We start from the raw sequence: 25,321 nt of genomic DNA on the forward strand, positions 1-25,321 counted from the left end.
CCTCTCCAGAAGATTTGTTTCTAACTAGATAACCAAGAATAAACAGGAGTTACAGGCAGAACTGCTAATGGCATTCACGGTTCTTTAAAACCTTCCAGTATTTCTTCATATTTCTTTTAAAAAAAATATTATTTCTGCCTATTTTTTCTATGACAATTAACCAGACCAACTGCTTTTAAACTAGTGAGGAGGGAAGGGGAAGAGATCTGCTTTGTCTGAAAACAAGGCAAAGCAAAACTACACTATCAGTGTTACAAAGGTCTTACTAATCACTTTGCTAAAAAGCTCCCCATCTCCATCCACTGGAACAGAGACTTCCAAATCCGTCAGAGACAAATAACCTCAGCTGAAGAGAGCACTTTCCACTATCTATATACAAATCCCCATGTTGACATCTGTATACACTAACAAAGGATTTAGTAAAGTAAGCTACATCCCTCCTAGGCATGCACCATCTGTACGTAACTCGGCGCTAACAAGCAGCACGCACTGTGTGTCCAGAGAAGCCACCAAACACGCTCCAAAGCGCCAAATGCCATGTGGCTTCCCTGCGTTTTCTCTTACTGCTCGCCACAAGATGCCTGGTTGTTTTACATAAGGGAAAAAGAATTAAGCACAGAGAAAATCCTGTTTATGTACGTTCGATAAATTATTGCGTGGACAGCTCGGATAACGAAAAGCAAATACACAGGTAAGAGGCTACAGACCAAGACACAGTGGGAAGTGGAGCAGTATGCTTCAGCAAGCTCTCCAGCGGACTGCCCGGGCTCCGGCGGGTCAACCAGCAAACTGCTGGAATCGTTTCTCAGCTTACACACCCCCCAAAACGCCTTCCTGCTGCGGGAGCTGAACTGGCCCAAGGTACGAGACTCACCTCTCCAGATGCAGATGTATAAAGTCTTTGAACTCGCCCTCCAGAAGCAGAAGGAGAAATATCTGTATTAAACCCAAGAGCACAAAACCGGCCACACCAGAACAGGTCCACGGCCCACCTCGCTCAATACTTTGCTTCTAACAACCAGCACTGACAAATGCCTGAAAAATACCCTCCTCGCTACACACTTCAGCAAACTATAGGGCAGAGCTGCCAGAACAAGATACAGGATCTTCATGTTTTATTGCCCTAATGAATTGTTTTTCCCATGATTTCTCTTGTTGCCCACAAGAAAGCTTTCGGCATCCACAACGTCCAATTAATTCCTCAGTGTAGTTTTGTATGTATGTGCATCAGTTTGTTTTGAACAGCTAACAGTTTTCTTTGGCATCCCTTCATTCCTGTATTACCAGTAAATAGTTCATCACTATTCCCCCTCTCCATGCAAACATGATTTTACATACTTGTCTCCTATTCCTCCTTAGTCATCCTCCCCCAGGCTAAGTTTACTTAGTTTAGCTCCTCCACCTACACATATTCTTCAACACCTTTGCATCTTTATTTTTCCATGAGGTACTTTCTCTACTTCTGTTACACTTTAAAGAGGACCAGAACTGCAGACAGTAGTAAACCTGTCAGCACACCCATGATTTATACAGTGGTGTGATAATGATTTTTCTGTTTTATCCTCTATTCCTTTTCCCAATCATCCTTAATATTGAGGGGAGTAGGGGGTGTTTAATAGCTACAAAGTGTTGAACTGACATTTTCCTCATAATTCCAACTTCCTATCACTCCGTATAATAATTTGGAGTCCAATGCTATGTAGATAAAAAGGGATTTTTCTCCTCACATGCACTGCGTTACTGCCACTTCGTCAGCAGCAAAGTATCACGAGAGTCTTCTGCAAGTCTCCAGAACCAGCTCTTATTTCCACAAACTGTAAATAGTGAAACTTTCTCTTCTCCGTCTCCTCTTTTCCAGAGCATTTATGACAATGACAGTCAGTACTCTTCCCCATTACCTACTGCTACGCCGTAACTGTGCGATCCTCATTTTTGCAGTACCAACCTGAAATTCTGTGGCTGAATTCAAAGAACTAACAACGGAGTTGGTGAACATGGTTCCATGAAAACAGCAATAATAAGAGGCAAAAAACTAAATCAGATTCTGTGCTTCTAAGTTCAGCATAAAGATGTATGCACAACTTCTGTGGATTTGTTTTTTACCTGCAAAACAGCAATATTTTATCAATTCTTCAACCAGCCAGTCCTGGTATTCTGTTTGTGAACAATCATTCCCTTTCTTCAGACCAAACTATTTTCACACAGTTTTCTTCAGCTATGACATCTTACAAGTCTTTAAGCTTTTCACATTACTATATAAAAGGAAAATCTATCCATACTTAAAATTCCTAAATACAGTTTTTAAATTAAAAAAACAAGTTTTGGGGAAAAAAACCCACAGGTTTTTGAGATAAGCACACAAAGTACAATATACTTCACCCTTTTTCCTTATTCTCACCTTCCATTTTCTTCCTCGGTCATCACAATACACTGGAAAATTCCTAAGTCCCTTTCTGTTCATTTTTGCTCCTCTATCAACTACTCCATTGCTTACAAATCCAACAACAAAAGCGGGGGGAGAGGCGACTGCCAGCTTTGCTTGGTGACAGCTTGTACAGAACAACGGTGCGCCGACGGTACTTGTAATCTTACCGCTTCCAGCAGTGCCCACAATCTCAGACTAACATTTGCACCAAGCTGCATCTTTCTGGGAGTCGTGCGTGGTTTTACCCAATAAAGCTGCTATTTAAGACTTGAACGTGGTCCTCAAGGATCATCACATGAGCTTACCCAAACATTTGTCAATATAATCTCAACTGCCAGTCTAAAGATACTTCAGGAGACAAAAGATGTCATAGAGGCTGTCAGAGTTCTTGCTATTATTCACTTTATCGATCTAGTAGATATTAAGTGATTACTAAAAAAATTTCCAGGCGCTTCCTATGGGTTTTTGTCTTCAAAATCTAGTATTAGCACTATTACCAAGCCTCTGAAGTATTTTTCTCCAAATCACCTGTTCAAGCTACCTATAAACTCTTGCTCCATTTGTTCCCACCCATTTTCCTTAAAAAGCAAGCAACAAACACCTTTCTTGTTCATCATGTTAACGCATTAAAGTTTAACATAAATACACTTTGCAAAGTTGTTTTCCTTAACAAAGATCTCTAATCTCTGTTTTAAAAGATTTCTCTTATTTTTCTAATCATCACATAAATATCAGTGATGTAACAGATGAACGAATTCTCTGCATTTAAAATTACAAGTCAAAATTTAAAGCGGTGTTTTGAACACCGCTGGAAGATAAATAGTATGCAACTGAGTACAAAACACTACTAACCACAGATCAGTGTAGAATTATTATTTTCACAAATGTTTATTGCAGTGTGTTGAGGCCAGTCAAGTAGACTTCGCAGGTTGAAGGGAGTGACAACAGCCATGTCTACACTATGTCCCAAAAAAGATACGTGGTCCTGTGGCTGAATTTAGATATGCCCACAGTATGGGACTCACATCTACAGACCGATGATGATTTTGCATTCAAGATGATCCACAAACTGAAAAAATTACGTTAAAAATGCAAAAATGAACATAAACGACAGTTTTTGATTCTCAGAGTACTGCAAAACACTGACTCATTTTCTTCATTTTAGTGCCTAACAGTTCCTTTGATCTAATGATTTCAGTAAATCTCAAGTAATTCATCATTTACTTCTGCTAAAGGTCATGATGCTCACCGACAGACTGTTATGCTGGCCTTTCTTCTTAACCCAGTGGCAAAATTCCTGTAGCTATAGTTTCCTAATACTGCTCATAACACCCGTCTGTTTTCTGTTCACAGCTACTTTGGAAAACTTTCACTGCACAGGTTGAAGGTTTTCCACTCCCCAGACCTGTGTTTGAGGCTTCCTTCCAACCCCCCTTACGCATGAGAGGATACTGGCTAACACAAATCAGTCTGACACTGTCTTAAATTGCTGCTCAAATTACAGATTGCAGGAACTCCATTCAGTAAAGTTCCAAAAATAATCTTACTAGTTTGACACACATGCTTTGAGTCTCCACATGTACAATATACAACCTATATTACACATTGGATAGAATTCAGGAAAAAAATGACAGGTTTTTGCCCATTAGTAAGACTTATTTTAACATACCAGTGAGAGGTCTTATTCCAAAATTTATCAAAATAGAAATATCTTCAACCTTTGGTATACTCGGATTTATAAACAGAGTATAAGCAGGCAGTCATGCAATTCAGTAAAAATCCTATATAGATTTTCTTTTGGGAAGGCAGGGGGGAGGTGTCTGAGAGCTTGGTTATTTACGACCACGGCGCAGTTCTCCAGCAAGGTTATTTACATCACTGAATTCCTATTACCTCTCGCTTTGCCTAAGGCCACTAACTTACCATGATTTGCAAGCATTAGCAAACAATGCCCATATTCAAGTTCAGTGTATCCATTTCAACACAAAATGGTGGGTATCGTGCGCCAGAGTCGTGGCTCAGGACTCAAGGGGCCCGTTTGCACAGCTTAACTGAACCTGGTTCAGTTCCCAGCAGTCTTAATTAGGCTAAGAATAAGAGACATGGCGAACATCAAGGTTTAAATGTAAAGCAAAAGGGTTATTCAAGAAGTCACTTCTTGGACAGCATAGAATTTCAGTGTGTTAAAAGAACTGTTGTCACCAAAGACAACTGCATATTTTGATACGGGAGAATGACCATAATTTGTAAAGCTCCTGCTGGCTAATAAAAAATATCCTTAAAGAGAGGAAGAGAGAGAAAAATAAAGACAAAGACAGCATGTGTGTGCGCGTGCATGTGTGTGTGTCAGGAAGCCGGGAAGGGGTTTTGTTCTTCTTAAACAAAAAAAAAAAATTCCTATACAAACATCTAAAATATTTGAAATTTTCAAATATGCAAAGCAAATACAATTGTTTACAAACTATTTGTAGGCAGCTAGTGGGGCATGAGCTTACACATACAAGGAGTGTATATTTCCAATGCAACTGTACAAACATTCTTTGAAAATTTTTGCACCATGACTGATATTTAGAGACCTTTTAACCAACATACTGATCTGCAAAACAACACATAAAATTATGTAAACGAAATGCTGCAAATAGTAGAATTTTGCCAAAGGAATTGTACCAGCAAATTTGGATGAAAGAGACTGAAGCCACCAGTTACTTTACCCAATGTTATGGACACAAATGATTTTATATAAGTGAAAGCATAAATTTTCAAGGTGAAGAGATTTGCAATTGAAAAAGAATATAATCATTAACATTTTAAAATATTCAAAGGTGACAATTTATTAAGTTGGATATTGGAGGACAGTTAAACAAATTCAGGACATTTTTAATGAAGTTATTTAAAATTCATGGAAAGTCAGTCTAACACATCTTACTGAAAAATCAATGCTCATACTTTTTGTAACCCAAGCTATAGTGGATATCCTTAACAAAATTCAGAAACATCGCATATGTGCCAATTCATTGACAAAACATGTTCTGTCAACATAAAACAGGTATTAAAGTCAAGAAACATATGTTTTTAAATAGATAGCATTCAGCCCCTCTTCCTGATTCCCACTTCAGATCATTCTTCTCCCTGGAAATACTGAACATGGAATTTCCATTTCCAGACTTATTTTAACAAAGTCCACAAAAATCTCCTGCAATCCTCAAGACGTGAGAAAAGCAGCAGCTACCGAAGCACTCCGTTGCTTCTGAGCAGACGGAGGAAGATCACTGCACCATAAAGAAACTCCTCAAAGAATCACACAACTGACTTTACACAAACATTAAAGATTTGTGTGGAAGTGACCACATAAGACCAACCTCAAACAATGCAGCTCCTCTGAAATATTTAACAGAATATTGTAGTAATATACATTAACGGATGCACTATTGAAATTTCCATAGTGACTAATAAGTCTGATCTGCTGATCATTGCTTTATAGTGTGGAAAGGGTACAAAAAAATAGAGAAGGAGATTCAGAAAAGAGCCTGCTTCCACACTCATCTCTGGATTTGCCTGTAAAAATGCTAAAGTCAGTTTGTCTTCTAAAGACAGAATAGTCTTAAAGACAGGACATTAATTGCAAAGTTTCACATGTGGACATGGCTCAAACCAACATAAAAAAACTGCCTTAGGAAAATGAGTCAGCTTTAGACGTAGTTAAAATAAATCTTATTCTGTCTTCAACTTTCCCCACGTTCACTAGTTGTAGTTTGATACTTCAGAATTACTTCCTGCTGCTTTACCAGAAACAATCAGCATTCTACATTTTCTAAAACAATTTTTCCTCGTCAGAGCTCAGCTTTGAGAAAGGATTTTTTCCTTTCACTTTTCCAACACCAATATCGTTTCCAAGCTGACCTGTCTTCCATCCAGACTGACATTTACAAGCTGTGCTAGAAGTTGTCCTCCTCCGCTTTTCCAACCTTATTAGAGGCATAAGGAGCATATCACAGAGACAAGATTTCAAATGAACCACCTCCCCCTGAATGCCAAACCAGTGACTGTTTACACAATTAAAAATCTTAGTCTCAGCACTGTTTAAAAATCTACGTATCCTGTAACAGCATCATGTAAAGAACTTAAAGAGCCACGTGTTAACATCTGCCAGTTTACACAAGGTTATGGCTGTACACCGGCACATCCATTATATCTGTTTATAAACATAAGTTAAAATATTTACTTATTTACAATAAAACTTTCGAAATCACTTTTATACATACCTATGAGACACGCTTTTTAACACAGAAAATACTTCTTCAAAATGTAGAAGTGAAAATATAAAAACCATGATCACTTCAGACTGTATGTGCAAAGGTATAGTTTTTGTTTTCCAGCACAGAAAGTGTGAAAAAGGAGAAGTTGTTTCCCAAAACAACTCACTTTTGTATGGAAAAAGACATTTATAACTTTCAGAGCAAATTTTTTTAGACCAAAACTTTCTGTGGAACTAGCATTTAAGCACTGCAAACACACCATTGACTTTTATTTTGACAGCTTAGAGTTTTAAAAGGAGCAAAATGATTTCTGGGCTGAAACTGCTGCTCTGTTTAATTATCATTATCCTATAAATGACGTGAGGAACAATATCAGACTAGAACTGGCACCAATATACTAGGAGTGGATACAGGTAATTAAAAGCATGAAGGATTTAGTTCAACTGAAACATTTGGAGCACAGAAAATAATAATTAAATGTAATATAGAATTAATCAGAAACAATGCACGCTCATTCCACCAGCCAGTTTAATGCTAAGATTAACATTGTGTTAAAAAAAAGAAAGGGAAAAAAATCACAAACCAGCAGGGTGAACTTACACTTTGTAAACGGTATTCTTCTTAGAAATGCTTTCATTCTGCGTATTTTGAACACAGAATTGAAACTTTCTTCTTCTGTAAAATGAAATCGGTACTCCAAGACTAGTTTTCGTAATACTTTATCAATCCCAGAAACCATAAAGAAACAGCTTGACAACAACTATCATCAACACAATAGCCAGAAGATTTTAAGTAGGACTGCCAAAACCTCAAAAAATCAAGACTCCAAAATTCTATACATTAAAATTTCCCAGTTTTGTTAAAAGGCGGTAGAGAGACACAGTTAAAGTGAGAATTTATACATTTTAGCCAGTGCACTCAGTTAGCAGTTCTGCTGATGCACCGACCTCTGTATCTTTGGCTACGCACAAATGCCTTTGCCCAATTCCTTTGTGCTCCAACAAGAGCAAGCCGAATAAGTTGTGTGTGTTCCTGGTAAATCTGGTATCCAACAATAGGTCATTACAACTGTTGCCCGAAGCATCAAGAGTTTGCAGAGAACCCAGCTCAAGAACACCTCTCCTTCATTCTTTACACCTCAGCTCACCAGCTGATAAAGCAGATACATTAATAGCCCACTGCCTCAAAGACTGTCTTGTTATGCACCACTCCCACGGCCAGCAGGACATCCACTCTGATTTTCAAGCTTCAACAGAGTACTTCAGGGTTTGGGGCGAGGGAAGGAGCAACGAGCCTGCAGCAGCATTTTACCTGCTTTGCTGAACACCCGGGGCATTTCCCTCCTGCCAGCAGCACCCAGACCCTGAGCGTTGTTCTGAAGCAGAGGTGAAGATGCAAATGGCAAATATTGCTGGAAATGGAAAAAATCCCTCCTTCCCAAAGAAGTTTCCATTTCTACACCTACATTATCACATAAAGAGAAAGGATTACTTTTGCTTAAGGTCCCACCTCAACTTCCTCAGCCCTCAGACAGTGTTTTCCCCCCATTTCTCCCAGAACAGACCCATCTCCCCTTCTTCCCAAATCTCACAACCTCGGAAGCTCGAGAGGGCACTAGGAACTACCAGGTAACAGGGACTGCTGCTGAGAAAGGAGGATAACACCTGCATTTCTTGAAGGTTTGAGGAGGAAAATGTGACTGCCTGACAATGTAAAAATCTGAGAGAAGGGAAGAGGACTGCTGAGATTGCTGTGAAACAGGAAGAGCAGGAGACTCTTGCCCTCACAAGCCTTCCCCAGAAGACCTCTGAAACCCTTTACTTCCACCAGGAAAACCTCAACTTTCTTGAAACACTTCTGGGATTTCACCAGCTGGGAAGTCTTGAACTCACTCTTGACCCATCTTTTTTCATCTATCAAATCACTGCCCACAGCAATTCTCGCCATCAGAAATGCTATATGCGCTAGAGATGGGTGTCTGAGAGCTCTTCAGAATCTGAAGCATTATTTTCATCTCAATTACTAACTATCAAAGAATTAACTACAAAAGTCAACTAGCTTTCTTCAGCACTTAGCATGTTTCTGATATGAAATTCTGCATAAGCTATAAGCTTCATCCGAGAGGTAAATTTCAAAATTGATTTGCAATATTGACATTTTTGCTAATTCTAGAAAGTCAAACAGGTAGTTATTCACTGTAAAAGATCATGTTAAAGGAGCATAAAAATAAGTATTACATCGAGCTTCTAACAAGATACACTGGAAAGTTCAAAAATGCAAAGCAGCTTTGCATAGAAAGCAAGAGACAAAGTATTAAATGTTTTCTCTGACTCTTGCCAAACGTCCTGCCCTGTAGTGATGGATGAGGTTTCCTAAGGCTAAGATGCCAAAGCCAATTAGCCATGTCAATCCTCAAGAACGCCAGCTGCCAGGATCTAACTTTATTACTGTATTACTTAAAAGTGAAGACATCAGCAATGTTTAAGTTCACATGACTCCTAATTTTAAAATCTGCCTTTTAAAGATTTAGGGTGGGGGTAGTGACAGTGACCTTAAGTTTCGACCTTTTAAAATCATCATAGACTGCCATGAATTATCCGTAATTTGATTATGTAAAGTATTCTGTTAATCAAATTAGTCTACATTATGCTCTATTTAAAAGAAAGTAAGACTTCAGCTTATTTCCCTCCTGAGTTTTATGTAATGTTTATATTTAAAAGTAGCAATTTATTTCAATATTGCCTGTTTCAGTTGCCAAACTGCCTATCCCACAGAACATGATATGTGTAAAGTATATAGCTTACCCATTTATGGCATCTAATTCTGAATTCCAAAATAAAATTTTTGGAAAGTGTCTCGAGCATTTATCGACTAGAATAAAACATGCCCAAGTCTTTGATTATTTGAAAACATCTGCATTTAATTTCTAAGCAAGGAGTCTGGAAATGTTGATCGTACAATACACTTCCCTGCACAGTCACCACAATAAACTCAAAGATTCTGTGAAAGGGTAAAATTTTTCTTCTGCTGCGGTGCCTTTGGAATAGATCTGAACATTACTGTCAGGCATTAAAAAGCACCCATTTCTTTTGAATAACTTCCATATTCCTCCAAACTACTCAGAAAAATTTGCTCCTTTTCAATGAGTCTACGTTAGCTTTATGAACATCTTAACAGAAACCATTTTGGCTTTTTGCTACTACTACATTTACACTTCCTTTACATTACCACTGCAGTATACACCTGGCATATGGTATTAGCAGCATCTTCCTGCACTGTTTTGTACCCTGGGGATGCTGAGACAATGAGACAAAAGCAGAAGCACGACAAGGTTAAGAACAGTTACAAGTCTCCTGAGAAGAGAAAACAAGCTTTCTTTTCCATGTTCTTATTCAAAACTGGGTTTAGTTAATTATTTCTAAGCTGGAGTTTTTTAATTATTTCTGCAAACACATGCATATACATACCTAGGCATTACAGCAAATAAGAAGCATTAGAAGAGCTTGAAATTAATAAAAGCTAGTTCTCAATTACTGATTCTACCTGTCAGAGTCCAAACTAAAGGAAAAAGGGACCAGAATGAGTAACGAGTATATTCTAGTTATGCAGATCTTTGAATCTGTAAGCCTGCTTGTTTCATTATGATTTTTTCCTCCGAGATGTTTCTGAAAGACAACTTCATATTTTGAGGCTTTATTTTGCAAAATAATCTAAGTGCCACTAGTGCCGAGAATGCTATAATTCATTACCATTTAATTATAGAGTATTAAAGATTACCTATTGAAATTATACAAAAAAATCCCCACATTTCTTACTCAAGCACACTGTCTGCAAGTCTAAACTAACGTGATTAGCTTTCTTCTTTGAGATTTGCTCTTTAAAATCTAAAGGATAAAAATCCATCAATCTTGATTCTTTTCCCCGAGTTTGGTAAACAAGGTTACATTCAAGTCCTCCGTCATTGTCAAAAAGTGCATTTGTGACACTTGACTGTCGTGCTATGACATCACCCATACCCCAAGTGTCATTCTGAGAATGAGGGGCTGACTCTGCCTGGCTTTAAACTGTAAGACAGAGTAAATGATGAAGGCCATACAACAAATGTTGGATGAGCTCCATCCGAGTATGCCTTCTATGAAATGAAAAAGATGCGAGTTCTTTGTTTTCTACCTCATTTTTCCAGGCAGTAACGAAGCAGAAGCTATGGAAGAGGCTCTCTTCCTAAATCCAGATGACAAAATAGCAGAAAAATGACCTGATAGAAGCAGAAACAAACAAGTCTTCACAAAATCCCACATTACAACGTGGGCCAAAATAGTAGCAAAAATGCCACTATTAGAGGTGGGGATTCAGGACTCTCAGCTGAGCTTCAGACTTGAGATGTGTTAAGGAAGAAACATATATTGGAACTGTAGCCTCAGGGAAAACATTAGTGAGTTGATATCGATGTCTAAATTGATACCAGACAAGACTAGTTTCTTGTTAGCGCTAAAATTAAAGGCTTAACTGGTGACAGAAGTTCAAAAATTATCAACTACAGCCAGCAGCAAGTCACCACCTAAGGCAGTCTGTCCATGTGACAGCAGAAATTTTGCCATAAGTGAGTACTGGAGACTTCTTTCTAGACAGTACCAAATTCTGTCCTTTTTGCTCTTCCCTTACCCAGGCAGCAATGACAGATGCTTCCCCAGGGAGGTCGGTACCTCACTTCAGAACGCTGTCCCAACATTGGGCTTTGACCTCCACGAGGCAGGAATTACTTTACGATCCTGCGTTCTAGCTCAGCGTGGTTTTCAATGAGGAAAACAGGAGAGCTTCCCTGGGAGCTTTCAAACAGGAACATTTTCCTCTAAGTTAACCAGGAGGTCAGAGGCAGAGTATCATAGAATCATAGAATCATTTAGGTTGGAAAAGACCCTTACGGTCATTGAGTCCAACCGTTAACCTAGCGCTGCCAAGTCCACCACTAAACCATGTCCCTAAGCACCACATCTACCCGTCTTTTAAATACCTCCAGGGATGGGGACTCCACCACTTCCCTGGGCAGCCTGTGCCAGTGCCTGACTGCCCTTTCTGGGAAGGAATTTTTTCTAATATCCAATCTAAACCATATATCCAAGTACTTGTGCTGTTCTAACAACAACTTACAAAACAGAGAAAATAAGACAACTTACTATTCTGTAAGAATTCTATAAGAACAAAGCTATCCTGCCAGAAGGAGCTAAGCAATGGTTTTACTTCAACTGACACACTATAGACTCAAAAAGTGACAACGCAAGGAATAAAAGGGGTATCCACCCTGGACACCATTAGAGAATAAATATACATGGTCCCTGCCAGCTGCTGCTGTAACCAAAGCCACCGACACCCCAGAAGAGGGGCGCAGCTAATGGTGACAAAGCAAGGAAGAGCTGGTGGCAGAAGGACAGATAGCCTCCTGGGGGACGAGCGTCTCAAGCCTTTACCTGACGCACTTTCAGTTATAGAGATTACTTTTGAAATGTTAGAAAACTAAAAAAAAATCCAGGTATTCCTATCTCAGCTAATATGCTAACAGAACAGGTAAGCTCCCCTGTCCCGGCAGTCCTTATATAATGTTAATACTAAGAATCACATGAAAGCACACAACAAAACTTTAATTATCTAAAAAGAAAAGGGAGGAGTGGTCAAATCCGTTTTACTGAAGCCAGTACTTCTAAAAACTTTAAAATATGTATTGGGTAAAAGTAAATCCATCTGCCCTTCTTCATTCTGCATTGCCTCCATCTTTTGACTAAAACTGAATTGTTCCCATGGAGAAGAAAAGGAGCCAGTCGGTGCCCTGTTTATAAAGTGCCGGTTTAGTAAGTTTAAACAGAAAACATTTTCTCCTGTTACAATAAACAAACTGTGTAACCAAATACAATGGTTTGCCAAAACAAAGGGGACATGTTAAATACCTATTTCACAGAATCATCAATGAAGAAGTGGCAATCATGGACTTTTTTTTTATTTTAAAGGATATTTTTTAAATAGTACACAATGTTTTATACCATATAACAGCAGTAGGTGATAATTTCTCATTTGCAAGTTATGCAAATGATAGAAACATGATTTTTATAGCCAACACATTGCTCAAAAAAAAAAACAAGCACACACCTTCAACCTGTATTATTCATAGTATCCTCCTGCATTTAATTGCAACTGGCACAAGGTATTTCTTGAAACACGCATAACAACTCAGACACATTGGCAATTTTGTACAGAAAGTGCTTGATAAGCTGGTGAGAAAAATCACTCAAGAATGCTCAGTGTCAGAGCACTTCTTGCATGCAAGTACCTTCCTTTACAGTATTACCAGCTTGCCTTTAGCAAAAACTGAAAACTACAGGATCAGCAAAACCACAGCTTAAAAGTGGATTTCTGTTGTTGCTTCTCCTCTTGCCATAACAAGCCTCACTCCTCTCTTTCATCCCTCCACGTATCACCCCCACAAAGCGTGAAACAATAACAACAAATTTAGTGTATATGGAAAGTGATAGTGGAGGGCCCTTGGCCTCAAACATTTGAACCATGTTTTATATTGCACCATATCTCTGTCAAGCTTGGTATCTACTTTGCTGCCTGTGTGTGCCAAATATCTTAAATTAGGCTAATGGCTTCGATTTTTTTAGAATATTGCAAAGCACAAAGATTTAGTAATATTTTGAATCACTATGACTTCCATCCTGTAAAAAAAAAAACATACAAGTATCTGGAGTTAAATCTGACTGAAGAGCACTGGATACTTATTTCTCCATTCAATCCTGAGAGATTTCTTTTTAAGTCTGTGCTTCAGCATTTCTGCATGCTCCTAGACCAAATGTTTCAAGCTTTAAGGGCACAACTTACATGCAGCCTTCACACTGGCTGGTTGGAATAAACAAAGATACAGCCAAAATGAGCCCAGATTTAGTCTATTTATGCAACTGAAAAACAATTCAACTGTGAAACTGCTTGGACTACTTTAAAACTGCAAGAAACTTTGTGCTCAGCTGTACTACTTGTTCTCTATCATATACAGAAGCAGAGCATCACCCACTGGAATGCCCTTCATCAACTTGTTCGGTTCAGTATTTGTTTAATGTGAACAGTATTTCTTAGAAGCTTTAACAATTTCTTAATTGGAGCTGAAATACAAATGAAAAAAGTATTTCTAAAATAGCAGACATAGGGAAGGAGTTGGTACGTCTAAAAGGAACAGCAGCGAGGTAAGCATGCTCTCAGCTTCATTAGCAGGCTGTTAAAGTGAGCACGGCCGCAGCAGCTCTCAGAGGTTTTCCAAAAAGCGTCAAAAGTTTGGACGTACAAAATTTTGAAGGTCTTCCCTTATTCCACTCTTCTTACACTCTTGACTTTCCTCTCAGCGTTTCTATTCATTATCACTGGTCTTGCACCGTCCCTGGGAAGATGCACCGTTCCTCCCATACTTTGCTTCCATACGACTGATTGCAAGCGTGGCTGTGTATTTCTTACTTTCAAACAGTATCTCTTCCTTGGTATATGATGACCTGTATACAATACTTCATAAACGGCAGATGCACTGATGACCTAACATCAGCATAGCGATAAATAAAACACGGGATCTTCATATTTCTGTGTAAACTTTATCCAAACGCAATTGCTGACAACAATTTCTCCAACTGCCATATCCAAGGAGTTCAATAATACCCTTTCTGTCTCTCTCTTTCCAGGCTCTTGTTAAATTTCTCTTCATATTATTTGCAATAGAATTCATCCTTTCCTTTCCCCACAAACCCATCATTTTCTTTATCATCTGCTCACTGCTTTAACGAGAATAGACTCTACGTTTTCTCATCTTTCTTCCACTTGTTATACCTGTAACACTCCCACAAACCAACCCCCATCACATCAGCCCAGCTCCAGTCCCTTCATGTCTCTTGCCACGATAAATTCTCATTTCTCATCTTTGGCTTGTACTTCTCTGCCTCCTTTTCTTCCTATCTTTCTTGTCTTATTTTTCAAATTTATACCTTTCCACAACCTGATGCTCTCTCTATGGCTGGGCCAGATTCCTACACCTCTTCCTCCCATCACGCTCAAGAACCAGTCCTCGACAGCATCCCTCTGCCTTTTGCTGCCTTATCTTACACTTGAGCTTTACATTGTTTAACCCGTGACCCTCAAGAGCAACTTGTTAACATTAACATTTCCAATTTTCTAAGTACATTAGAAGCTGTAATACAAAACGAAGAAAGCCTTTGATACAGTGACGCATAGTCTGAATTTCAAACATAGCATGTGAAGAAACTTCCATTTTTTCTGATAAAGGAAAAAAACCGCATTTTGTAGTTCAGCACATGGTAGGATAACTGCCTCTTTGGTGTAGCATTTCAATGGCAACATATCAATTTTCCTAAATTTTTGTTTCTCAAAAGTTTTGTATCACATTGGCCCTAGTCCAGATCAGTCTCTTGCTATCTTGCATACTGACGGCAGCCTTTGTTCGTTTTGTTGGCAACACAAAAAAAAAAAAAAAATCCTGATCCAAAGGCATGGTTTCTTCAACTTAAAAGCAACTCAACTGTTGAGCTGTTCACAATGAAGTATGCCATAACTGTTTTGAAACATAAGAGCTATATGTCTTACCCATGGGCAGTCATTAATGTCATCTACTTTTCCAGATAAAAATAACTGAAGAGATTACATTTCATTTTCCATCTTTTGTTGGAATCTTGGGGTTCCTTTTGATCTCCAGTTATCCATGAAGGATCATCTTATATGTTCACTACCAATGCATCTCTTACGATCCTAGAAATTTCTTGACTTTAACATGTGCAATCCAAAATAGAACTTGAAAGGCTCCGTGCTCCTGTGTGGTCCACAGCACTGACTACTGCTACTCTGCTCCAGGGTATTACAGAAACGTCAGGTCTCAGACTGTAACTAGTTAAAAATTTCCAAACCCACGTGTTCAACAATGTTAGGGCTCAGGCATATTAATTTACTTCTAAAAACTTTGACTGACTTCCAGCGAGAAGCTCAGAAGTTGATTTTAGACTCTGCATATCAAAATTAAAACTACAGATCCTTCACTCCTATACTTATTTCTGGTTCTTATCTTAAAAAGAAAAAAAAATGGAAGCCCTGAAGTGCATTGTTGTATAGCTTCAATTTAGCAGAAAGCTGGTCTAAGAAAGCATTTTTATTCAATTTTTCCATAGAGTATATATAACCTAAACAGCTTATTTTTAATCTGTCATTTTGTTGTGTAAACAGCAAGGAAACACAACTGGGAAGTTCATGTTCACATAAATCTATAAATCACTGACTTATTTAAAATTAGCCAGGACACTTGTTCATATGTTTCTAGCAGGTCCAGATTAGAAATCAATAAAAACGTCACTTTTAGAACAAAAGTCCTTAGACCCACTGCCTTTCATGTTCTACTGGATTTCACTCACTGAACTGCGAAACACCAGCCATGCATAAAGACTTTAGCACATCTTTCCCCTTTTTCACTAAGCACATTCATCTCTGATAAATAGTGACGTATTGCCAACAGGACAATAGAAGTAAAGTTTTCTGATCTAAAAGCCTTAATATGGCTATAAAAATTCACTACAGCAACAATCATGATAATTGCTTATAAAAACCAATAAACCTAGTTACAATTACCTCCTGTCTGTCTAACTGGGAAAAGGCACACATGAAGAATCACATGAAAAGCCTCAATTATTATCGCTCAGGCTGCAAAACATAGTTTAGTAAAAAGTGAAACAAAACAAAGTAATACATTTAGTTCAATGAATATCTTAATAGGTCCTGACACTAGTTTTACAGAATGCAAGAAATGCAGTGTAATTTCACAATCTGGCTGCCATCATTAGTGATTAAAATTTGCCAGCTTTCAGAATGGGGCATGCTGCAAACTAAAGATTACTGAAATAAACGTTTTAAAGGCTTAGTAAATTTCTAAGTGAATGTTATCAAAGCATGTAAAGTTCTAAACCAAAGACAAGCAGCACAAATAGGGAAACATTTACAATGACTACACAGCTTGCTAACAAGGTACCTCATGATCAAGGGCAGTTTACAAAGCAAACCCTGGTAGCCCTGACTTCACCAAGGATTTGTGACTAAAAGAAACCATTATGCTGAAGAGAATATCCACTACATTGAATGGTCTCAATAAAATGCAACTGCATCAGTTGACTTTTCCCTTATAACACCGTCCAACATCATGTGAACTATGTGGCATCGCAGCTTAAGAGCCGTGAACGGGATGATAGCTTTCTCAGAATTGTGATACTCAGAGGTGCTGCTATTTAAGCACACTTATTTCACCCTTCTCTTGAAAAGTCCATCCCAAATGAATGATGACATGCCCAACTAATTATCACCATTTTTATAACCTACCTTTCCTGAACAAGGAGTTTCTACAGAGTTGCTCTTTTGAATTCAAGGAAAACTTCAAACCTTTCAAGGTTAACATAACCTGTAGGAATCCAGCTTTGTTCCCATGTGTTATCGAGGAGGGTCTGAACATCTAATTAATTACATTTCAAGAAAGGGACTTTTCATCTTTTCAAATTAGGAAAAAAACTTTACAAAGAGGAGGAATCCTAAAGGATACTGTACGAGCCATCCAAGTCAAGCACCTATAGAAGTTAAAATGGTACTTGACAATAATAGAATTAATGGCAAGAATTAATTTATTCTCTTCTGAAGTCTGTAAGCTCCACTCACGAGTCAGTCTGTAATGACAGGCAGTATATGAATGCAGAATAACCCAAGAAACAATTTTTGCCTAAAAGAAATTGTTAAACACCAGAATTTGAGAGAAGTCTGTACTGCGTTTGGCAAACGCTTATAGGGAGTTTCCAGGATATTCACCTGCTAGCAAACATATGATGTCACCTCCTTCCAAAAGCTCCCCTCCCAAAATCTTCAGAATCACAAGAGTCACCATCAATGACTTTACAAGGATGGAAGAGAAGGTATCAATTTTACCACCCTAGTCCGTACTGCAATACATTGCCTCTGTCTCATCACTTTTACTCATGACTCTTTTCATCATCAGAGATCTACACTTGCACAACTCTACTGAGGCCCCAGCAAATTGTTACAGTAGACTGGAACACAACGCTTAGGTTGTTTCCTTTTTTTTGCAGTTTCCGTGACTCTTTACACAACTCAAACTTTATGGAAAACTCAGGTAATTCTTTTGACAGAATAAAATCAGTTCTAAAGGAGAATGATCGTGTAACAGAAGTGTTACATGCTTAGAAAAAGTTAATGCACAAAGCGTCATTTAGATAAATTCACTACTGTTATGTATTTGAGTGAGATAAGGAATATGACACAAAAAAATTTAAATCTATACAATCATGTGGTAAAAGTGTTTGCATGTGCAATATTTGCTATGTTTGAGAAACAATTAATTACAAACCTAAAGTAAAAATCCAACGGTGTTGGATTACTCATCTGCAAAATAATGAACATTAAAAGTACCAGGTGTCATTCTACTATGGAGGGGATATATAAAACCACCCATTTTCCTGGGGCTATGATACAAGAAATTTTGGGCATAGCACAATGAAATACATTTCAGCCTTTGCTTTGCAGCTATTTCCACAAGACCTATAGTCACAATTTGCTCTTAAGATAATTTTATTTACCTAATAACACGTAATTCTTAAAAAAAAATCCTGGAAGGATTTAGAAGGCAATGAATCTCAGCATCAGTTTTAATCAAGACACATTTCCAATGGATCGTACATATTTTTATTCTTGAAATAAAGGACTACTTACTTGATTGGCCATGTAAATTGTGAGGAGACCTCTCCTATAAACAGAAATGATAAAATTAGTGAATGAATTATACATTTTTTCCACACTGAAGAAAAACACTTTAAGCATTAAGAATATTTTATTAAAGAAGAGAGTTTAAAAAAACAGATTAGTGATGGAGGACAAATCATTACCACCCTATAAAAAAATATGTATGAAACCAAAAATAGCACCTTGGTGGCACGGTATTCAAAGCAGTGAGGAATTACATGAACCAAGTTATATATAGCAACTTGCTACTGCGTGAGTCCTGAGGCCTTCACGAAGGGGCAAGGCACCTTGAATTACACAGCACTCATCACAAAATAAAAGCCTACACGCGAGCTGGGAGCGTAAACATACAAACTGTGGCCAAAGCCCAAGTTAAATTCTGAATTTACAGAAACATGCTTGTGTGTAAGCTTCTGTTTTGTGATCAGTGCTACGTAACTCAAGGCGCCTTAGCCCTTCTGCTTATGTTATCATGAAAAGTGTTTTCTACTGATACCAGTGATGCAGAAATCTTGGCTCAAACCAGTACGCCCCGCCTTTTCTAGCTGAGAGTCACAATGCCAACAGCGCCCTGGCACAGCCGCCACCATTTTCTCTTCTAACCTTTACCTCATTTTTTTTCTCCCCCCCCCCCCCCCCTTCTATTTTCGGATCTGTCCCTATGTCCCTGCCCATAGCTCACACTGCTATTTAGACAGGAAAAGTATGAACTTCAGCTCATGCTCTCACACTTCTGCTGATGCTCCTGCAGCAGAAGACCAAAACTGAACTCTTGACTATGCAGATGTGAGCTGCTCCAGTAACAGCCTGTGCTGGATGCCACTGTAGGGCCCAGATGAAAAACAGTTATTTTCTATACATCATTCACAAGTCACCGTCAGCCTTGAGAAAGTGGAAAACCTTACCACCGTGGATTTGCTTTGCCCTCACTCCTTCCTGCTCTTCCGCAAAGATTAGCTTAGAGACTATGGCCAAAGGCTGGAAAACTCAGTATTTCTTACTGGAATGCTGTTCTTAACTTCTTGATTTTACTGTCAGCCTTGTAGTATTTGGGATTTTTCTGACTGTCCCCACTGCTGTTATACACAAAACTTGAAAATGACATAGAAGGCACCACATGTTTAACCATCAAAGTTTCTCAGTCTGGAACCAGGTTTATAACCTGATCTCATCTTTGTCTTCACATCATTTAGGATTTTTTTATATTGCTACTACACGAATAACAGAAGGTCCAACCCAGGTTTGTATGTTCCGTTTTTTCATGAGACGAAGTTTTCAAGCATTCATAGAGTGCTTAAGAGAACAGTATGTTAACTGAAGATACCTTGCTATCACCTCGGTTGAAGAAGCAAGCAAAACAAAATCACAGGTAGCAGGAAAGAGAGAAATTCCTATTGCATAGTTGCCAGGCTTCAACCATCCGAATACAAGTTTATTCGGTATTTTCTGACCCCATGTTTAGGTGTTTATAACTTTGCCAAGTTACACATCCAGCTCGAGGTTTTTCACAGCAGATGTCTAAGGTACAGGGATATAATCCACTTAAAAGCTTTAGTGCTTTCACAACACATTGAATTTGCAGGAAGCAATGATGCACCATCCTGAGTTCCACAAGTTGCTCTCTATTCACAGGGAAGATTCAAATTTGGCTTAAGTTCAAAACTTTAACTAGCAAAATCAGTTTGGGGGTTGTTTGTTTGTTTGTTTTTTAAAAAGCAGAGTTTTGAATCTGCTCTTTGTATACCTTCTCCACCTAGTACTACTCTGTGCCAGGTATTAGAAACAAGACTCTTGCACAGAAACCTAAGAAAAAAAAGCCTCAATCTAAAAATTTGGTGAGGACGAGGCACACAAGAAACAAAAAGACAACAGATAGGAAATAGGGTCTGTAAATGTTAAAGCAAAGAGATCTCTACAACTTGTAATAAAGCATCAAAATACTGCAGGAAGGGGTGAAAATTCACCTCATGTAATAGATGAATTCAACTCTCAGGCTGGTCTGTAAACAATCACCCAGTCTTTCAGCTGCTTAGCTCAGAGGATAAAATAATATTGGTGTCCTGACCCTCCCGATTACCAAATTGACAGCCAATATAGTCCTGTGTACTGTAAATTTTTTTTTTTAATTTGTTCTCGTGGGGAAAAATACTGGATACTTCACGTCTCTTGGATTTTATTTTTTTTTTTTACTCCTGTAATAGTATGAAAAGTTTAGGATAAATATCCAAATGCTCAGCTGTTTGGAAACACAGAATGAAATTTACCCATGAGACTAATGTGGTAACTCAATACACTTTGAATATTCTGTAAAACGTCAGAACTTCAATAACGGCCTGCAGTAACGCACTCACCTGCGAGAAGCTACCACCAGCTACCGAGTGACAGACGCAGCTTTAAGAGCACGGTGTGTGCATTCACCGTTGTATTACATATAGCGTGCGCAAACCAGCACGGCTGTTGTACGCGCACGCGCTTTACTTGGCGGATTCTCTCCTTCAGTCTCTACGTCACACAGGCAGGGATGACATGCAGGCAGGATCTTCTAGCCTCCCACTGAATTTTTAAATACTAAAAAAACTACAAATTTGATCTCACAAAGTTTTAGCTTCTATTGTGGTCCGTTTCGGCTAAGTGTAAAATGCAACTCGCCAACCGCAAGGACAAAGAAAGGAAAAGGGGGCTAGAGAAGAGGAAGGAAAGAAATCAGAAGCTGCAGTGCGGCTGCAGCGAGACTGATGCGAGACGTAGGGGGTCGGGAGGAGGGAGAACGCGCAGACAACGAATGCGCACAAGGCAGTAACTTCCGGAGCTGAAAATACAGAAAGTTGCTGGATGACATCATCTGAAAGTGCCTGCGGCAAGCCCGTCCCTATCTGCTGCTCTACGAGGCCCTGGCTAACTCCAAGCACAAGGTTTTCTTACTCCAAATTAATTCTGGGATTGTTTTAACAATGAATAGCCCCATGTTTCTGGGGAAAAAACAAAAACAAAACCAAAACAACGGGATTTTTCCTGGTCCTGTGCAAATGTGATCCAGCAAGCCTAACCCAACCCTGAACTCAACTGTTAAAAAGCGGGTGGAAGTTCAGAAAATGTTGCGCTATTTTGTAGCAATGACAGCTGATAGAAAACAGGACAGAAAGATGGAGGTAGGCCAAGCGAAAGGGTCACTGGTACAACCCAAGGACTGTATCAAAACTGCAGCTGGTAAATAAGAGAAGAATATAATCGGGAAATTGTATTACAAGAGCAGGAAATAATTAAACAACAAAAATAATTACTCAGCCATGTCTAACCACCTGCTTTGGGGAGGCATAAAGATGTTAATAAAGAGCTAACGTTTCACCCCCAAGGTCCATGAACCAGCGCTGACCATTAATCTCGGGAGCACCAACATGAGCAAGTAGTTACACCAGCGATGGTTCGGCAAGGCCGCTACGGGAAAGCCCAAGGAGATGCACACAAATCCTTACTGCCCCTTCCTCCTCCCTCGTCTCTGTCGCATGCCATTTTCTTCCAGAGGCTGCTCTCATCAAGATCTTCATTTTGGCTTCTCACTGCCTCCCTCTCACCTCTTCAACCGACAGTATCTCCCATACCGTGCTCTGTTTCTAATGACATATGCAATCTTTAATTAGGGAAGGGAAAACACAAGCTAGGGGCAAAATTCATGAGCGGCAGACCAAGGCTGAACTAGGACAAGGACGTAAGTCAGCATCCAAGAGAGCTGCATCCGTGGGACAAGAGATGGGATGGCACGTCCTGGTCCGTCCTGCCAGTCTGTTGTGTTAAAGAACTGAAGAAAAACTATTCTGAAAAAGTCTTAACAAGACTGGTATCTTTTATCTGAAAAGGAGGATTTCACAAAAGCAATCACATTTTTTAATTACCCTTTAATTCAAGTACCAAAGAGCAGTAGTGTTTAGCATACTTTTCATCTTGTTTCTCTTTTTTTTTCCCCCCAGTTCACACTTTCACGTGAATTTTCTTGTATGCTTGTTAAGGAACTGAGCAGCCAATGTCTCCAAGTTTAGTTATTCAGCACAGGTCACGTCATCTGTGGCTGAACAATTCCCATCTCATGGATTCCACTTTTAATGTTTAAATTACAAAAGACCACGGGCTTCCAGAAAATAATTCTCTTGTTCATTTATACCTTCCTCAAAGAAAAGTTTAAATTGATAATATTTGCTTTTCGGACAACTTGGTAATGTTCAGACCAAATTCTAACAGCAATAGCTCTTAAACTACGGCCTATAAACCTCAACAGAGAACTACATATTTTTGTGATTGCATTGCCCAGAGGAAAGAGTCTAAAATAACTGTTACAAAAAAACCAAAAAGCTATAGGATAAAAATAGCGAGGAAGCCTAGCAGTGTACTGGGCTCTGTTACCAGAAGTGTAGGTAGGAGGTCAAGGGAAATGATTAATCCCCTTTACTTGGCACTCACTACTCCACACGGAGTACTGCGCCCAGCTTTGGTCCCCAGTGCAAAACAGGCATTGATCAGCCGGCAGGGAGGACCACGAGCACGGCCAGGGAGATTTTGCCTTGACCTGAGGAGACGGCATTTTCTCCATCAAGGCAGCCAAGCATCGGAACGGGGACCCAGAGGGGTTGTCAGACCTCTGTCCTCAGAGGTGTGCAAGGCTGACCGGACAAAACCCTAGGCAAGCCGGTCTGAACTCAGTGCTGGTCCTTGCTTCCCAAGGCTCATCTGAACAATTCTATCATTCTACAGAAAAAAACGGTGGAAAACAGCTTCAAAATATCACACATAATTTTGTCCACAGATTATAAAAACAGAAGAGACTACAGTGATAAATAATCTGGCTTCCTAACTAATACAAAACACAAACTTTTCTTTAATGAATTAGCCACTTCTTCAAAAAGATCAAATTTGTCTTGAAGTATTTCCAATGAAGTCACCACAACCAGTGATAAGTTATTCTAATGCTATTTCCCTTTACAATTTGCACCCTACTTTAGACAAGACTCTGGTCACTGAAACCAGGTACATCTGTACCTCCACTGCAACACTACGGAGTCCAATCAAGTCACCCACATACCATTTGTTAAACAAAAACTGAGCTCCTTCAGTTTTTCCACAATGTTTCCTAAGATTTTAATCGTACCCATGGCTCTTTACTGAAACTGTCTCAATTTTTCAGAACTCATCTTCAAGGACTTAAAATGAAAATAAAGGAAATAAAGAGCAGATTAAAGATTTCCTATTCTTTGTTTAATCAATAGTATTTTAAAGTCAAATAAATCACTAAGTGCCACTCTCAAACTTTGAATGCATCTGCCTGTGAGCAAGGTATTTATATTTTCATGTAAATGCTGTAAATTCTGGAAAACTTACTTGATTGAGGCCAAAGTCCAATTCCCCTTAGACACGAGTTGAAAATCCTATTCATGCCAATAGAAGCAATGACAACTGTCCAAATCTGCATGCCAACATATTATTTGTGGAACAGTTTCCTAAAGAATGTTTTCTTGCTTAGCTTGACACGTTATAAAATTCAAAGAATAACTTTACTTTCACAAGTAGCATGTGTTTTTGCTTCATGTAATAATAGCAAATCATATAAAATACCAATTTTTAAAATACTACCAAGATATTTTTTCCTATGAAACTCACTGCCAGTTCTCCCTCCTTATTTATGGTTTTCCTTCAATATATTTATGGTTTTCCTTTAAATATAGAGTTGTTGCTAAGCTAAAAAAAAGCAACAACAACAGAAAAAAAACCTTGCCTGAAGGTGGGATGAATCCTCAGAACATGCTTATGCTTATGGCAATTTTACCATAAATTAATTATTGCAACCACAGCACCACTCAAAGAAAATTTCCAACAGAAAGCAAACACCTTCTCTTTCTCTGAAGAGACACAGAAAAGGGGTAGGCCCGTCATTTTGAAGCTACTTCTCGCTGAATATTCATTCCTCCTTTTGAATATTTCTTTCTTTCATATGTTTTGCCTTGCCCTGTCCATCTCATACGTCTAATACGCAGCACTCCAGTCCCTGCGGTTTTCTCATCCAGAACTTTTTTTGGCAATACAAAGTTTAAAGCATTGTTTTCTCTATTGCCTTGTTTCAGTTAAACCACAAACCTTTCTGAGTAGACATCCTGAAATCTAAACATTCACTGCAATTAATTAAACATATTTGAACTACTATAATTGCATTTTTTTTTTACCAGTCTTGTGTTTTTTATGATCACTTTTTTTTTCTTGCTTAAAACTAAAAGGGAAGTAAGTGACCAAGTCAGAAATAACAGGAAATAACTACAGCAAGATGAATACCACTACGTACAAAATTCACATAAATTGACTAAGCAGGCACCTCTCCCAGTGAGAATAGCGCTAGGTGTGAGCTGTACCAGCCAGCCAGTACATTCACACCAGAGGGCGAGGTACACACTGGAGCAAGTACACCCAGGCCCAGTACCCTGCTACAGCTCTTGTAACCCAGCGTACAGCAGCAGTGTGTCTCTAGCAGAGACGGCTAGAAGGAGCCTGAAGATGGATAAAGCAGCATGTTAAAAAACTTTATGCATGAACACGTTCTCTGATTAAACAGCCTCACTGATGGGTTATGTTTCTCCACGTATATAGTAAATTTAAACAGGTAGGGGGCAAAACCCCACAAAATAAAAATATCCAACTCACTACTAAGACAAGAACAGTTTTATATTTGCTCTAAAGCTTCCCAACTTCATCCCCAGCCCAAAACATCACGTTCCTACTATTTGCTTTTCCAAAAATTCTTAGTGTTGTCAAACCAGTAAGCCTGACCTGAGAATAAATA

The 25,321-nt window shown here is 38.8% G+C and overlaps 1 protein-coding gene across 2 annotated transcripts in view; it reads right to left on the minus strand.

The window, feature by feature from the left end:
• Positions 1–25,321, minus strand: part of TMEM135 (transmembrane protein 135) — a 184,917-nt gene that overhangs the window by 124,726 nt on the left and 34,870 nt on the right. For both annotated transcript variants that reach the window (XM_087758856.1, XM_087758855.1), the window contains exon 4: positions 18,475–18,508. In XM_087758856.1, coding sequence (XP_087614982.1) covers positions 18,475–18,508 — 34 coding nt within the window. The remainder of the gene's footprint in view (positions 1–18,474; positions 18,509–25,321) is intronic.

The sequence above is a fragment of the Nipponia nippon genome, unplaced genomic scaffold (genome assembly GCF_047370975.1).
Source record: "Nipponia nippon isolate SJK-2023a ecotype South Korea unplaced genomic scaffold, ASM4737097v1 scaffold_2, whole genome shotgun sequence".
NCBI classification, from domain to species: Eukaryota; Metazoa; Chordata; class Aves; order Pelecaniformes; family Threskiornithidae; genus Nipponia; species Nipponia nippon.